This window comes from Bidens hawaiensis, unplaced genomic scaffold, assembly GCF_021521415.1.
Source record: "Bidens hawaiensis isolate Kalapana, Puna unplaced genomic scaffold, B.hawaiensis_p1.1 tig00069022_1, whole genome shotgun sequence".
Taxonomy (NCBI): domain Eukaryota; kingdom Viridiplantae; phylum Streptophyta; class Magnoliopsida; order Asterales; family Asteraceae; genus Bidens; species Bidens hawaiensis.
Genome location: NW_027502181.1, coordinates 1 through 18,073, shown reverse-complemented (window position 1 = coordinate 18,073; position 18,073 = coordinate 1). Strand labels below are relative to the sequence as shown.

The 18,073-nt window shown below is 37.7% G+C and overlaps 1 protein-coding gene across 1 annotated transcript; it reads right to left on the bottom strand.

Moving 5' to 3' along the window:
- Positions 1-1,498: 1,498 nt before the first annotated feature.
- Positions 1,499-2,122, bottom strand: LOC143605320 (uncharacterized). Its single transcript, XM_077081477.1, has one exon. The coding sequence runs from the start codon at positions 2,120-2,122 to the stop codon at positions 1,499-1,501; it is 624 nt and encodes a 207-aa protein (XP_076937592.1).
- Positions 2,123-18,073: the final 15,951 nt, after the last annotated feature.

The window sequence follows — 18,073 nt, the reverse complement described above, 5'->3', positions numbered from 1 at the left end:
AAAACATTCACATGATTTAAATGGTTAAATTACATTAAAACCTTTTTTTATTCGTAGGTATTTATTTATCTTTTAGATTATATGTATTTCTATCTTTGACATATATATTATATTAAAACATGTACGTTACTCATTTAAAATAACAAAAGAAGTTGCCATATATTAATAATGATATCTTTTAAATGAAAACATTTTAAAAGAGTTTTATAAATTTATAAAACGGTACTCTAAATGTAAATTAAGATTGTTGGTTTATATCAAAGAACTACAATAGTTATCGGATAATTTTTCAAAACTGCCCCGGTAAAAAGTAAGAGAGACTAATTACTAATATATATATATATATATATATATATATATTTACAAATATATATATAGTTTTATTATTAGTTTGAATAAAGACAACTAGTGGGCCATCAAATTAAAATAAAAGAATACCAAATCACTCATCTTCTTCATGTACGTAAAGATGAGATACAACCAATTTCCATATTCTAATCCATTTATAAGTTTGAGTATAAGTGTTTATATATATGTGTTTTCTTACTAACTTGTTTAACTAATCTTTCGCTTATTTATTTAAGTATCAAAATAACAACAAAATATAACCTTACAGGTACTTCGTCTTCTTCGACACTCCGTCGGAAAAGAAGCAGGTTGACCGAAAAACCGTTTTGAGTTCTACGAGAGGTGGCGATGAGTACGGAAGTTACGGACAAAGTGAAGGTAAGTAAAGATAGGTAGTAATAATGAAGAGTCTCCGGTTAACGTGGGTTGCACCGTGACGTCGTGTGGTGGTTCAAGGGTGGTCGGGACTCGGGGTTGCTTATGGACTACGGATGGTGAACTAAGAGTATTGTTTTGTTGTTTGGGTTCATATCGGTTTGGCGTAGACGTAAACCGTTACTGGAATACAAGGCCGTAACTTGTAAGGTGTGAATGTTTAAGGTTTCCATAAATGTAGGTAATTTATATTTAGTTTACTTCATGGTGAAGCTATAGATATAGGAGGATAATATTTGAAAGAAAGCTATGTACGTTCCCATTGTTACCTCCACTAGATGTTTTTGACTTTATTTTTATTATTATTATTATTATTATTATCTTTACTAACTAACTAGGATCTTATCTGTATATTTTCTTGTTTGGTACACATGCTTGTAAACATACATATAGTTAATTACATATTCATTCTTATATATGGTATACACTAATTTATTAATTTTTATTATTATTTTCTTTAAACGACACTTATTATTATTATTTTTTATTAAGTTCAACTCTTTCAACCAACTTTTGAATATTTATTTGTTAAATTGAGTTCAAAATATAAAGGAAATGATTTTAAAATTTTGGTTATTACAACTATTACCCCTTAAAACAAATTTCGTCCTCGAAATTACTAGTTAGAACATACATGATCATATAAGTAATGGAAACATAAGTTCTATAAAATAGATCTTGAAAGTAAGGTTCATATTTACCTGGACTAAAAGTATTATTGGTCAAATAGACTAGGGTATATCGCACGAATCGACTCTTCAGTTTCCCACGTGGCTTCGCGGTCAGAATGATTTTTCCAGAGAACTTTAACAAACGAAATTACTTTCTTACGCATGATTCTTTCTTGTCGGTTTAAAATGGCTTCTGGTTCCTCTTCGTAAGATAAGTCTTCATGAATTGTAAGTGGCGGATAACTAATGATGTGAAGCAGATGGTAATTATATCCTCTTAGCAAGGACACATGAAAAACATTATGAACGTGAGAGAGTTGTGGCGGTAAAGCTAGTCGGTATGAAACTTCTCCGACTCTATCGAGAATTTCAAAGGGACCTATAAAGCAAGGACTGAGTTTTCCTTTAGTTCCGAATCTGCGAATGCCGCGCCAAGGTGATACTTTTAAAAAGACATGATCGCCAACATTAAATTCAAGTGTTCGTCTATGTTGATCTGCATAACTCTTTTGCCTACTCTGAGCCTCTTTTAGTTTCTCTCGTGCAACGATGACTTTTTCATTAGTAATTTGGACTAACTCAGGTCCTTCAATAATCTTTTCTCTGACTTCCTCCCAACATATATGTGCTCGACATTTACGACCATACAATAATTCGAATGGAGCCATATTGATACTTGCTTGCCAACTATTGTTGTAAGCAAACTCAACAAGGCACAAATATTCATCCCAGTTTCCGGACCATTCAAGTGCACATGCTCGGAGCATGTATTCTAAGGTTTGAATTGTGCGTTCTGATTGCCATCTGTTTGTGGATGAAAAGTCGTGCTGAATTTCAGGCGCGTACCCCAAGCATTTTGGAAACCTTTCCAAAATCGTGATGTGAAACGTGGGTCTCTATCCGAAACGATTGAAGATGGCGTACCATGGAGTCGAATAATCTCTTGAAGAAAAATTTCGGATAATTGACTAACTGAAAAGTTTTTGCCGAATCGGTATGAAATGAGCCGATTTAGACAATCTATCGACTACAACCCATATAACATCGTTTTTCATGAATGTCTTGGGCAAACCAGTAACAAAATCCATGGTAATCTCATCCCACTTACAGAATGGGATATCCAATGGCTGTAATAATCCGCTTGCTCGTTGATGCTCAATTTTCACTTGCTGGCAGCTGAGACATTTACTTACATATCGAGCAACGTCTTCCTTCATTCCATCCCACCAAAAGTTTTGTCGTAAGTCCCGATACATCTTCTTAGATCCTGGGTGAATAGAAAATGGTGAACTATGCGCTTCGGCTAACAAAGACTCACGAAGGATGGAGTCATTGGGTACACAAAGTCTTTTGCCGCACCAAATCACTCCTTGCTCATCTATACGGAATTCAGATTGCTTACCCACTTCAAGGTTTTGCACAATCGCCCATAAGCCTCCGTCTTCCTTTTGTGCATCTTTAATCCGTGATATGAGATCAGGTTCAATCTGCATTCTAGCAAGATATCCATCGGATTCACCAACCTGAAGCCCGATGTCCATTTTATTAAGATCATGAATAATGCAAGGCTGAATTTGAAGGCAAGATATACCACCGAAATTCTTTCGGCTTAAGGCGTCAACTATAACATTGGCTTTTCCTGGATGGTATTGAATATTTGCGTCATAGTCCTTTAAAAGTTCTAACCACCTTCTTTGCCTCATATTTAGCTCTTTCTGAGTGAATATATACTTGAGGCTCTTGTGGTCCGTAAAGATGTCACAAGTTTCGCCATATAGATAGTGTCGCCATATCTTCAAGGCAAAGACGACCGCGGCTAATTCTAAGTCGTGCCTCGGGTAGTTAACTTCATATGGATTCAACTGACGTGAGGCGTAAGCGATAACCTTCCCATGCTGCATTAACACACATCCTAGGCCTTTCTTTGAAGCATCACTGTAAACTTAGTAACCTCCTGATCCAGAAGGGAGAGTGAGTACCGGAGCCGATACGAGTCGTTTCTTTAATTCTTCAAATCTTTTCTCTTGCTCTTCCTTCCATGAGTACTTTACTCCTTTCCTCAATAGTTTCGTGAGAGGTAAACCAATGACCGAAAATCCTTCAACAAATCTCCGGTAGTAGCTAGCAAGACCCAAGAAACTTCGTACTTCGGTGACAGAAGTGGGTCTAGGCCATTTCGTAATAGCTTCGATCTTTGCTGGGTCCACCATGATCCCATATGCGGATATAACATGACCTAGGAATGCAACTTGGCTAAGCCAAAAGTCACATTTTGAAAATTTTGCATACAACTTTTTATCTCACAAAATTCCAAGTACTGCATGTAAATGTGCTTCATGTTCTTCACGGCTCTTAGAATATACTAGAATGTCATCAATAAAGACAATGACGAATTTGTCGAGAAACTTGTGAAATACACGATTCATTAAATCCATGAAAACTGCAGGCGCATTGGTTAGTCCAAAGGGCATAACCAAGAATTCATAATGACCGTAGTGAGTGCGAAAAGCGGTCTTTGGAACATCATCCTTCTTGACCTTCAATTGATGATAACCGGATCTTAGATCGATCTTTGAAAAGAATTGAGCACCCTGTAATTGATGGAAGAGATTGTCTATACGAGGCAAGGGATAACGATTTCGGATTGTGATCTTGTTTAGTTCTCGATAATCTATGCAAAATCGCATTGTTCCGTATTTCTTCTTTACAAATAAGACTGGAGCTCCCCAAGGCGAGATACTTGGCCGGATGAATCCTAAATTCAATAATTCTTGCAGTTGTTCCTTGAGTTCTTTCAGTTCTAAGGGTGCCATACGATATGGTGCCTTAGAAATAGGTTCGGCGCCAGGAATAAGATCAATGGTGAATTCTACTTCACGGTCCGGTGGAAGGCCATGTAGTTCTTTTGGGAATACATCTGCATATTCACAGACAACCGGATGGCTATCTATGGTTGGTTATTCATTGGAATCAGCTTTGACAGATGCGAGAAATCCTTCATTATCGCGTGATAGAAATTTATGGGCTTTAAGTGCAGATATAATCTTAAGAGATTTACAGGGTGGAGTTCTGTGATATATATTATCTGGACGTTGAAGATCACCGAAAATAACACATCGAGAATAACAATCTATAGTAACATGGTGTCGAGATAACCAATCAATCCCGAGAATAACATCGAAGTCGGACATATGCATCGGATAAAGGTCCGTGTTATACACAATAGATTCAACACGAATAGGACAATCTTTATATACGCTGGTGATTATGAATGAATCATTCATCGGAGTAGAGATTGTTAAAGTATGATCTAATGGAGTGGGCCTAATCGTAAGGTACTTAGTAAACGAGTTAGATACGACAGAATGGGTTGCTCCTGTATCGAAGAGCACATAGATACTACGTTCACCAAGCTGAAGAGTGCCAGATAACGTACCTGGGGCATTTTTAGCATCAGTAGTGGAAAGTGTAAAAACTCTTCCTCCAGTGTTGGGTGGTGCAACATTTCCTCCGATTTTCTTTTTGGTGTCTTGCTTAGGACAGTTCTTGATCATGTGTCCAGTTTCGCCACATCTAAAGCATGCTCCTGTACATTGGCGACAAATTCCTTGATGTCTCTTACCACAAGTTTTGCATAGAGGATGTAAAGTCTTATTAGGGTTTATATACTGATTCAGCGGTTGAGCTCTAATAGGTTCTGCGTATAGTTGAATTTGGTTTTGAACGGGATTCTGGTTCTTTGGTCTGGACTACCAAGGGCGTGTTTGATTTCCAGAGTTTCTATTCGCTTGTACCTTGTGATCTTGGGGTGGTGTCGTAGTGGATGGTTGGCTGGTAGATTGCTTAAGTTGTCCTTCCCTGTCTCTCTTTTTGTTTTCGCCAGTTCGAGATTAGAATTCTTTTCTTTCAAACTCGAAAGTTTTGATTGCATCAGCTACTTCAGTAATATCCTTGAACTTCATATACATAATCGACTTCCGAATTCGATCACTAACTGCCTATTTACATTTTTCTGCTTGGGCTTCTGCTGACCCTGCGGCGTCTCCAACTATATTAGCCAACCTTGAGAATCGAGTAATAAACTTCGAAGCAGGTTCATCATTTCCTTGACGGATAACAGCATATTCTCTGATATAAGCTTTCTTATCAGTAGTAGAAAAGTACTTATCATAGAAGATGGTGCGAAAATCAGCCCATGTAAGATTAGCAGCATAAACATCTTCTCCTTTAACTTGTTTATATCCTTCCCACCAAGTTTGTGCGTCATCTTCCAGTTTGTAGGTTGCCAGCCTAACCTTGTACTGATCCGCAACTCCAAGAACATCAAAGATCTTCTCAATATGGGCTATCCAGTTTCTTGCTTCGATGGGATTAGTTGCATGGCTAAAAGATTTCGGCGTTTTCTTTTGGAATTTCTTGATCCACATGTGTATACCATTAGCATTGTTGTTTATGGTGTTCTCACCAGTTGCAGGACCAGAAATGTGATTGCCATTGGTGTTTTCAGGCGGACAAGATTGTTGAATAACAACTTGAACAGTTTGAGCAACAAGGTTTGGAAGTAAACCAGCAATAGCTTGGTTAACCGCAACAATAACATTTGGATCAACTGGGGTTTCATTAGAAGCAGTTTCATTGTGAGGGCGGTCAGCGCGAACATTTATACGAGGTTGACGACGAGGAGGCATCTAAAAGAATAGACGCAAGGATTAGAATATCATAACGATTTCTAACTTAATAATATCCTAAATTCTACCCATTCCTCACAGGTCTTAATTACTATGTTTAAGTTTTCTACAGGAAAGAGTCCTTTGCTCTGATACCATAGCTGTAACACCCTGGCCGGATGGGTAGTACTGAGGATTATTGTCAGCAGTGTTGTCGGAGATTTCGATTGGACATTGCTGACTTCCTGGGAGATACACGGGTTGGCTCCCATATGGTAACGTCGGAATGTTCGGTTGATTGTGATTGAAAAAGCTAGTGTAATAGCTATTACTACTCTCCATATCGGATGGTTCATAGTTGATTGTCGGTTTTGATCGGATTGCTACTCGGCGTCTATGACCAAGATAATTAGTGTAAGACATCTGCACTTTAGTTAAATTTAGGGATATGAAGTTTTACCAATCTTATATTATCCCTAAGAATAATAATAATAACTTTAAGGTTAAAGCTTAGGTACTAATATTTAAATACCTAATTCGCTGAAACCGATGGCTCTGATACCAACCTGTCAAACCCTGACTTAGGGTCTAGGCGTGTGACCACAAGTTGGTACCTATTTTGTAAATATATCAGAGTTTATGGGTTAATTTTAGCGGAAGACTTTAGGTTTGAATATAATATTAATTTACATTGAAAATTTACTCGAGAATTAAATACCCGAGTATTAGTTTACAAAAGATACGTTTCATATTACAAGGATTTTTAGTTATAAAAAACGGAGCCACCTTGTACCTGCTTCTATCTTCATTAGGACTCCAATCCTTATTAATGCTACTTATGCTTAATTACCTGCAATGAGTTGGAAAATACGTCAGCTATATGCTGGTGAACACGTATGACTCAATAAAACATTTTGAATGACGATTACAATACAAATATAGTTTTCTTGACAACCTTAGCGGAAGCATTACTACTTCCGGTATATGTACCACTGCCCTACACACATAACGGTATTCCCCGAGCCAGACGGCCCTAAACTGAGAACTGGTCATGACCGTTTAAGATCGCGGCTTCATTGCCTTTGATTGATTGATTGAGCTTTAACAGTTATGTTTGGATCCAGACACATGCGTATTCGGTCTGAGTTGTTATTATTCTCTACTTTGTATTATAACGTTTTAGAGATTACTCGATCTCATATAGACATTTGATTGACTCGTTAAGACAAACACCAGTTCGTCTCATTGAGTATAAATATGATTTGGCTGATTGAAAAGGTTAACGTATTCACCTGTACCGTCGGTGTTGAAAACCTTGATTGATTGATTGATTGTGAATGATATTAACCTATACACAATAGGTTTGTATAAATATTTGAATGATGTTTTGATTAAGCTATGATTGCTAAGCTTTACCTTGAAATCGTTTATCTTTGATTGTGATTGAAAACACTTGGTTTTATGTGACGTTTGATATAGCATGCATTGGCTTAATAGGTTATAACACGTTGGTAAGTTTCTCCAGGTAAGTAAACGGGTCCCTCGGTTAATTGGGATTTATACGAATTACTTTTCCTTAGGCAAGAAACTTACTACTAGTGATATCCCTCTTACAGTTACTACATGCCCGTCAAAATATATCTTTTGTTGACATTACTTCACTATGAAGTAATGTTTATGAAAAATCGTTTATGAATGTGAATGTTTGTAAAATACGATCAAGGTTAAAAGGCCATAGCCTCGATTGATAGTCTAAGCTATAATTCAAATAACATAAACATAACTCCTACCTTAGATTGGATACTTAGATCGGTAATAAGAAAAAGGCAGGATCTTGATCTACTTGATTATACGATTGCTAGCTTGATTATAACTTCGTTCCTTGCCCGAACTACGAGAAAATGGCATGTCGGCTTGGTATGGCAATGGGGCACGCCTTTCGAGGTGAAGTGTGTGTAAATGGAGGTGTGTTTGGGATGAAATGATTCAATACCCGTCACCCCCTTTTATAGGCTGTTTCTGGACCCCACCGCAATTTAACGCCGCCTTACCAGCTTGTGACACGTGGCCTATCATATCGTGCCACGTGTTGACACGTGGTTGGACACATGTCCACTGACTCAGCAAGGCCATCGCGCTACGCGATGGGCTTATAGTTACCCCATAGCATACCGCGATGGGTGAAGTTTTCAGAATTTACATTTTTAGTCCCTATACTTATGTAAGTTGGTTAATTAGGCTTTAAACTTATAGGGTAAAAGACGCGGTGTTACATCCTCCCCACCTTTTGAATAATCTCGTCCTCGAGATTTATTGGAATAGATAGGGATATTTCTTCTTCATTTTTGACTCGAGCTCCCACGTATACTCGGGTCCTCGTCTTGAATCCCACTTAACTTTCACGAGCTTGAGTCGTTTGTGCTTGAGAAACTTTATCATATTATCTTCTATTTGAATTGGTTGTTCCACAAATTTAAGTTTCTCGTTGATCTTAACATCTTTTAATGGCATTGCAAGAGTTTCATCGGCTAAACACTTGCGAAGGTTAGATACGTGAAACACGTCGTGGATACCTTTCATTTCATCGGGTAACTCTAATCGGTAAGCAACTGGTCCGATTCTATCAAGTATCTTAAATGGTCCCACAAAACGTGGACTCAGTTCCCCTTTCTTCCCGAACCTTACTACACCTTTCCAAGGCGACACTTTCAATAAAACTCTATCGCCTTTTTTAAACTCTAATGGCTTGCAACGAACGTCCGCATAGCTCTTTTGTCTATCCCTTGCTGCCTTTAATCGTTCTCGGATTTGTATAACTTGATCAGTGGTTCTTTGAAAAATTTCAGGTCCTGACAAGACTATCACCTGTTTCAGACCAACATACAGGTGTTCTACACCTACGCCCATACAATGCTTCAAATGGTGCTGCTTGGATACTCGTATGATAACTGTTATTGTACGAAATTCCATCAGCGCTAGATGAGTGTCCCAACTTCCTCCTAAGTCGATAACACAGGAACGAAGCATGTCCTCTAAGGTTTGAATTGTATGTTCACTTTGGCCATCAGTTTGGGGATGGTAAGCAGTACTTAGGTTTAATCGAGTCCCCATAGCCTTTTGAAAACTTGACCAAAAATTCAAAGTAAAACGGCTATCTCTATCGGATATGATGAATAGAGGCACACCATGTAAAGATACTATGTTTTCGACGTATAAGTGTGCTAACTTATCCATACTAAACGTTTCTTGAATTGGAATAAAATGGGCAGACTTGGTAAGTCTATCGACAATAACCCAGATCGCATCATTTTGACGAGAAGTTTTTGGTAACTTCATGATGAAATCCATAGTTATCATATCCCATTTCCATATCGGTATTTCCGGTTGTTGTAGTAATCCTAACGGTTTTGGTGCTCGGCTTTCACTTTGGAACACGTTAGGCATTTGTCAACATACAAGGCAATATCCTTCTTCATACCGATCCACCAGTAATCATCTTTAGATTGTGATACATCTTGTCACTTCCCGGATGCATCATATACTTTGACTTGTGTGATTCTTCTAAAATCTTATCTCTTAGACTTCCGACCATTGGTACCCAAATCCTAGTACCGAGTCTAAGTATTTCATCACTTCCTTTGACTAGTTGATCGATTGTACCATTCTCTTTTTCGGCTTTAATATTTCCTTCTTCTAGTACCAACTTCTGAGCTTCTTTGATTTGACTAGCTAAATCAACTTTAAGTTCCAATCTAAGAGCTCGGACTTTCTTTGGTTTCTCATGTTCTTTTCTACTTAAGGCGTCAGCCACAACATTCGCCTTTCCTTCATGATATATGATCTCACAGTCATAATCATTAAGTGTTTCCATCCAACGCCTTTGCCTCATATTCAATTCCTTTTGATCAAATATATGCTTCAGACTTTTGTGATCAGTATATACAATGAACTTAACACCATACAAGTAATGTCGCCATAATTTTAACGCGAAGATTAGAGCACCCAATTCAAGATCGTGTGTGGTGTAATTCTTTTCATGAACTTTTAACTGCCTCGAAGCATAAGCTATCACTTTCTTCCATTGCATCAAAACACATCCCATTCCCGTGTGCGAAGCATCACAGTAAATGGTAAAGTTTTCCAATCCTTCTGGTAAGGCCAAGATAGGTGCATTGGTTAACTTTTATTTGAGTGTTTCAAATGCTTCTTCTTGTTTCGGTCCCCATTCAAACTTAATTGATTTTCTTGTTAGTGAAGTTAATGGAACGGCTATACGGGAGAAATCTTGAATGAATCTCCTGTAATATCCGGCTAAGCCAAGAAAACTTCGGACTTGAGTCGGTGTCTTAGGTTTCTCCCATTTGGTTATGGCTTCTATCTTTGCTGGATATACTTGAATACCCTTCTCATTTATAACATGACCAAGAAATTGAACTTCGAACAACCAGAATTCACACTTGGAGAATTTGGCTTACAATTTCTCGTTTCTTAAGGTTTCAAGTATGATTTTGAGATGAACTTGATGATCGTCTTTGGATTTTTAATAAACAAGAATTTCATCAATGAAAACGATACAAACTTGTTTAAGTACGGTTTGCAAATTCGATTCACCATGTCCATAAAAGCTGCCGGAGCATTAGTGAGTCCGAAAGGCATAACGGTGAACTCATAATGTCCGTATCGGGTTCTAAATGCTGTTTTAGGGATATCTTCCTCTTGTACTTTCAACTGATGGTAACCCGATCTAAGATCAATCTTTGAAAAACAACTTGCTCCTTGAAGCTGATCGAACAAATCGTCAATTCTTGATTGTGACTTTATTCAGTTCTCTATAATCTATGCACATTCTCATTGATCTATCCTTCTTCTTTACGAACAAAATTGGAGCTCCCCATGGTGACGAACTTGGTCGTATAAACCCTTTTTCCAAAAGCTCATCTAATTGCTTCTTTAGTTCTTTCCTTTCCGTAGGTGCTAGTCTATAAGGAGATTTAGCTATTGGTGACGTTCCTGGTACAAGATCGATTCTAAACTCTACTTCTCTATCTGGCGGGGCTCTTGGTAATTCATCAGGAAATACATATTGAAATTCCGATACAATTGGTACTTCCTCCATTTTCTTTGGTTCAGGTTCTTTCGTTACACAGGCCATGAATGCAAGGCACCCCTTACCTATGCAATGACTTGCTTTAATCTTGGAAATGATTCCTACCTTTCCTCCTTCTTTATCTCCAGTGATATGAATGGTTTTAATGTTAGATGTTCGAATGTCAATAGCCTTATCATTACATAGGATACGGGCTTGATTAAACGATAACCAGTCCATACCCTAAACTACATCAAAACCTGCCAATGTCATGGGTAACAATCGTACAGGTATGACGTGATTGGCTAAAGAAATAGTTGCATTATTTAAGACTTCGGTTATTCTACTTATTTTACCATGAGCAGTCTCAACTTCATAATGTTTATCTAATTTAACTAAGGGCTCATTTAATAGACTACAAAATTTATAATCTATAAAACTTTGGTTTGCACCTGAGTCAAATAATACTCTAGCATAAACATTATTAATAGGAAACGTACCGGTGATCACGTCCGGTATATCTGCTGCCTTCTGGGAGTCTAACAAAAAGACACGAGCGTTTCCCTTCTTGGCATTGGTCTTGGCACCGCTGCCACTTGCTCCTGCTGTATTTTTCATTGGCTTCTTCTTTGGCACTCAGTACTATAGTGTCCCTTCTCGCCACACTCAAAACATACTCCTGTCTTTTTCCTACAATATGTTTCCGAATGACCCGGTTTCTTGCAAAATCCACATACAGCGATGTTGGTTGGTCGAAGGCATCTACCGAAATGTCTCCTACCACATGACTTGCAAATGGGGTGACTATACACAAACGCCCCTTCCCTCTTCTTCTCGGTCCTCTTTATTTTTCCTCCCACAGTTGTTTTTCCATCATCCTTTTTCTTCTCATCCTTATTCCTTATCATTCCATCCATCAAATACCCGGCTAACTCCATGGCAGATTCCGTCGAAGATGTAACATCCGGCCCCTTGCACCAATATTGTCCGCTATGCCCACGAAGAGCTCACGGATTTGTTTTTGGTTGCCCAAAACGCGTTGGTGATTGAAGAGGCAGGACATTTTCCTATGAACCAAGGATCTCTTTTGTCCACAGCCGATGTGGAATAGCCTAAGAGTGGGACGATGTTGTGTTTGTCAAGGGTGTTACAGACAACCCACCTTTGGACTCATCGTCCTTGATGAGGCGTGCCCCATCATCCCGAACGGAACAAGAGTGGATCAGATACCACTTGTCCATGGCCGATGTGGGATAGCCTAAGAGTGGGACGATGTTGTGTTTGTCAAGGGTGTTACAGAAGACGACATATGTGAACGGACTAAGTCACGGATTTCTATTGGCAACCCGTAAATATAGCGCGTCACTTTATTGATTTCAGGAGTGACCAAGTGAGGTACGATTCTACAATACTCAAGAAACTTGGTATTATATTACTTGATATTGGTTCCCACAACTTTGTGATTCCAGAGTTTAGTCTGAATCTGATCCATTTCGTTAATTGGGCAAAACTTCTTCACTATCAAGACTTTAAAGGTTGCCCAGTCCAGATTGTATAAGCTTTCTCTACCCTTGATTCCAATCAGGGTATTCCACCACTCTAATGCCCCCCCCCCCCCCCCCCCCCCGTGAACATCTGGGAGGTATATTGCACCTTCTCACTTTCCGTACACTTGCTGATCAACACGATCGATTCCATCTCCTCCAACCATCGGGGGGTGTGTATCGCTCCCTAATCCCCATGGAACTCTTTGGGGTTATAAACTTTGAACACCTTGAAATCACAACCTTCGTGTATCTTTAACTTCTTGGTTTTATCACAGAGGTCGTTCTCAGCAGTTGAGCTTTCATCACTCGCTTCTTTCTTTTTCTCCTTTTTCTTACTTTCTTTCTTCTCCGATTCTTTCTTAGATTCTTTCTTTGATTCTCTTTTTGAAGTAGCTGATTCTCTTTTTCTTCGACTCGCCCTCTTATTAGAATGTGAGGCGGTTCGACTCGGATCATTTTTCATTAAGTCAAAGAGCGGAGTTACAGCTTCTTTGATTAAATCGCGAATACCGAGCACATAGTCTTTCGGTATTGCTTGAATGTTTTCTGCTACTGTCTTTTCTTTGTTTATGTTTTCTGCTACAGACTTTTCTTTATTATTTATTTGCATTTCTTGGTTACTGTTGGCTTTAGACATGCTGTTATATGAATAAAACAAAATCCAGAGAAAAGACAGACTTTCTTTATTTATCTTACAAATGAAACACATCAGTTAACAACAATATGTAACAACGATTCCTAATCCTTAATCCACTTTTTAACAAGATTTTTCATCTTGTCACATTTCTTAACTATCTTCTTTCCCATTCTCTTTTTGTCAACTTTCTCATTCCTTAGCTCATCCATTACTGAATTTGGCGGGTTAGGATATCCCGTTGGTGCGGATGCAGCTGGGAAGAGATAAGCATTCTCCTGTGGATAGAGATGCGGGTTGGCAACATATGTGTGCATTTCTTCATCGGGGATATTGGTGGTGTAAAATTCCTCGATGAGATTTTCTTTCTCGCGGATTTCATTAGCTTGTTGTGATATTGAAGGTCTTGGTCCATTATAAGGAGGAAAACAAGGATTCTCATTCACCTCATTTTCTTCCTCTGGATCTTCCTCTTCCTCGGGTTCTTCCTCCGATTCATAAGGATTCTTGATTGGTGATTGAACTAATCTTTTTTTGTATGGTAAGATGACCCTCATATTTGGCTTATGACTTGGTTCTGCAGGGGTAGGTGGAATTTGGTATTGATAACCTAATGGTGGTGATCCAAATTGCCATCTCCTTTGATCAGAATGACAATTCATCCAGCTCGACGATTCTGATTCAGTCTCCTGTTTGATCTTACTCTGTACTTCCTGTTCCTCGGAAGGATGATACGTGGGAATGTCAGATGGGTAGTACTGAGGAGTATTGTCAGCAGTGTTGTCGGAGATTTCGATTGGGCATTGCTGACTTCCTGGGAGATACACGGATTGGCCCCCATATGGTAACGTCGAAATGATCGGTTGATTGTGATTGAAAAAGCTAATGTAATAACTATTACTACTCTCCATATCGTATGGTTCGTAGTTGATTGTCGGTTTTGATTGGATTGCTACTCGGCGTCTATGACCAAGATAATTAGTGTAAGACATCTGCACTTTAGTTAAATTTAGGGATAGGAAGTTTTACCAATCCTATCTTATCCCTAAGAATAATAATAATAACTTTAAGGTTAAAGCTTAGGAACTAATGTTTAAATACCTAATTCGCTGAAACCGATGGCTCTGATACCAACCTGTCACACCCCGACTTAGGGTCTAGGTGTGTGACCACAAGTTGGTACCTATTTTGTAAAAATATCAGAGTTTATGGGTTAATTTTAGCGGAAGACTTTAGGTTTGAATATAATATTAATTTACATTGAAAATTTACTCGAGAATTAAATACCCGAGTATTAGTTTACAAAAGATACGTTTCATATTACAAGGATTTTTAGTTATAAAAAACGGAGCCATGTTGTACGCGCTTCTATCTTCATTAGGACTCCAATCCTTGTTAATGCTACTTATGCTTAATTACCTTCAATGGGTTGGAAAATACGTCAGCTATATGCCGGTGAACACGTATGACTCAATAAAACATTTTGAATGACGATTACAATACAAACATAGTTTTCTAGACAACCTCAGCTGAAGCATTACTACTTCCGGTATATGTACCACTGCCCTACACACATAACGGTATTCCCCGAGCCAAACGGCCCTAAACTGAGAACTAGTCATGACCATTTAAGCTCGCGGATTCATTTCCTTTGATTGATTGATTGAGCTTTAACAGTTATGTTTGGATCCAAACACATGCGTATTCGGTCTGAGTTGATATTATTCTCTACTTTGTATTATAACGTTTTAGAGATTACTCGATCTCATATAGACATTTGATTGACTCGTTAAGACAAACACCCGTTCGTCTCATTGAGTATAAATATGATTTGGCTGATTGAAAAGGTTAACGTATTCACCTGTACCGTCGGTGTTGAAAACCTTGACTGATTGATTGATTCATTGCGAATGATATTAACCTATACTCAATAGGTTTGTATAAATATTTGAATGATGTTTTGATTAAGCTATGATTGCTAAGCTTAACCTTGAAATCGTTTGTCTTTGATTGTGATTGAAAACACTTGGTTTTATGTGACGTTTAATATAGCATGCTTTGGCTTAATAGGTTATAACACGTTGGTAAGTTTCTCCAGGTAAGTAAACGGGTCCCTCGGTTGATTGGGATTTATACGAATTACTTTTCCTTAGGCAAGAAACTTACTACTAGTGATATCCCTCTTACAGTTACTACATGCCCGTCAAAATATATCTTTTGTTGACATTACTTCACTATGAAGTAATGTTTATGAAAACTCGTTTATGAATGTGAATGTTTGTAAAATACGATCAAGGTTAAAAGGCCATAGCCTCGATTGATAGTCTAAGCTATAATTAAATAACTTAAACATAACTCCTACCTTAGATTGGATACTTAGATCGGTAATAAGAAAAAGGTAGGATCTTGATCTACTCGATTATACGATTGCTAACTTGATTATAACTTCGTTCCTTGCCCGAACTACGAGAAAATGGCACGTCGGCTTGGTATGGTAATGGGGCACGCCTTTCGAGGTTAAGTGTGTGTAAATGGAGGTGTGTTTGGGATGAAATGGTTCAATATCCGTCACCCCCTTTTATAGGCTGATTCTGGACCCCGTCGCGGTATGCGATGGGTTCCTTTACCCTGTCGCGTACCGCGGCGCAACAATTTAACGCCGCCTTACCAGCTTGTGACACGTGGCCTATCATATCGTGCCACGTGTTGACACGTGGTTGGACACGTGTCCACTGACTCAGCAAGGCCATCACGCTACGCGATGGGCTTATAGTTACCCCATCGCGTACCGCGATGGGTGAAGTTTTCAAAATTTACATTTTTGGTCCTTATACTTATGTAAGTTGGTATAATTAGGCTTTAAACTTACAGGGTAAAAGACGCAGTGTTACATGTACCCATGAGCGGACATAAAACGTGACAATATATAGGTAGCTACTCCTGCATATTTATCACATGAGATGGCGAGTTGGCATACCCGCTATCCATCTCCTTAATATTAATCCTAGGACCGATCCATACGCCTCCTAATAGTCATATGTACCACTTGTACTTAAGAGACGCCGTGAACTGATCTCACCGTCACGGGTGGTGCACATGTTGTCGGTGCCCGCAACAACATGCTCGTGGGACACTCCACGAGAAATGACACTCAGGGTATCGGAATACAAATGAACTTATCATATAACTCATAGCAAACATGTTTTCGTAACATATATCGGAACATGCGATAATGAGTATAATCAATAATAATAATATCGCATGGCATGAAAGCTAAATTCATTTTTAATCAGGATTCGAATTCAACGGACATCCAAGTAAATTGATAATTCAAAGACGTGAAGAGTTATAAATAATATATTAACTCAATAGGTTTATATCAATTGAATATGAAAACAATAAAGAGTGGGGGTAATGATCCGTACCTTCAATGTTCCAAAGTGATGTTTACTTGTTTATTTGTGTTTAAGATTATCTACATAAAATTTATGTATTATTTAGAATTAGATTTATAGTTTAATGACTGGTTAATATGTTTAAAAACATTCACATGATTTAAATGGTTAAATTACATTAAAACCTTTTTTTATTCGTAGGTATTTATTTATCTTTTAGATTATATGTATTTCTATCTTTGACATATATATTATATTAAAACATGTACGTTACTCATTTAAAATAACAAAAGAAGTTGCCATATATTAATAATGATATCTTTTAAATGAAAACATTTTAAAAGAGTTTTATAAATTTATAAAACGGTACTCTAAATGTAAATTAAGATTGTTGGTTTATATCAAAGAACTACAATAGTTATCGGATAATTTTTCAAAACTGCCCCGGTAAAAAGTAAGAGAGACTAATTACTAATATATATATATATATATATATATATATATATATTTACAAATATATATATAGTTTTATTATTAGTTTGAATAAAGACAACTAGTGGGCCATCAAATTAAAATAAAAGAATACCAAATCACTCATCTTCTTCATGTACGTAAAGATGAGATACAACCAATTTCCATATTCTAATCCATTTATAAGTTTGAGTATAAGTGTTTATATATATGTGTTTTCTTACTAACTTGTTTAACTAATCTTTCGCTTATTTATTTAAGTATCAAAATAACAACAAAATATAACCTTACAGGTACTTCGTCTTCTTCGACACTCCGTCGGAAAAGAAGCAGGTTGACCGAAAAACCGTTTTGAGTTCTACGAGAGGTGGCGATGAGTACGGAAGTTACGGACAAAGTGAAGGTAAGTAAAGATAGGTAGTAATAATGAAGAGTCTCCGGTTAACGTGGGTTGCACCGTGACGTCGTGTGGTGGTTCAAGGGTGGTCGGGACTCGGGGTTGCTTATGGACTACGGATGGTGAACTAAGAGTATTGTTTTGTTGTTTGGGTTCATATCGGTTTGGCGTAGACGTAAACCGTTACTGGAATACAAGGCCGTAACTTGTAAGGTGTGAATGTTTAAGGTTTCCATAAATGTAGGTAATTTATATTTAGTTTACTTCATGGTGAAGCTATAGATATAGGAGGATAATATTTGAAAGAAAGCTATGTACGTTCCCATTGTTACCTCCACTAGATGTTTTTGACTTTATTTTTATTATTATTATTATTATTATTATTATTATTATTATCTTTACTAACTAACTAGGATCTTATC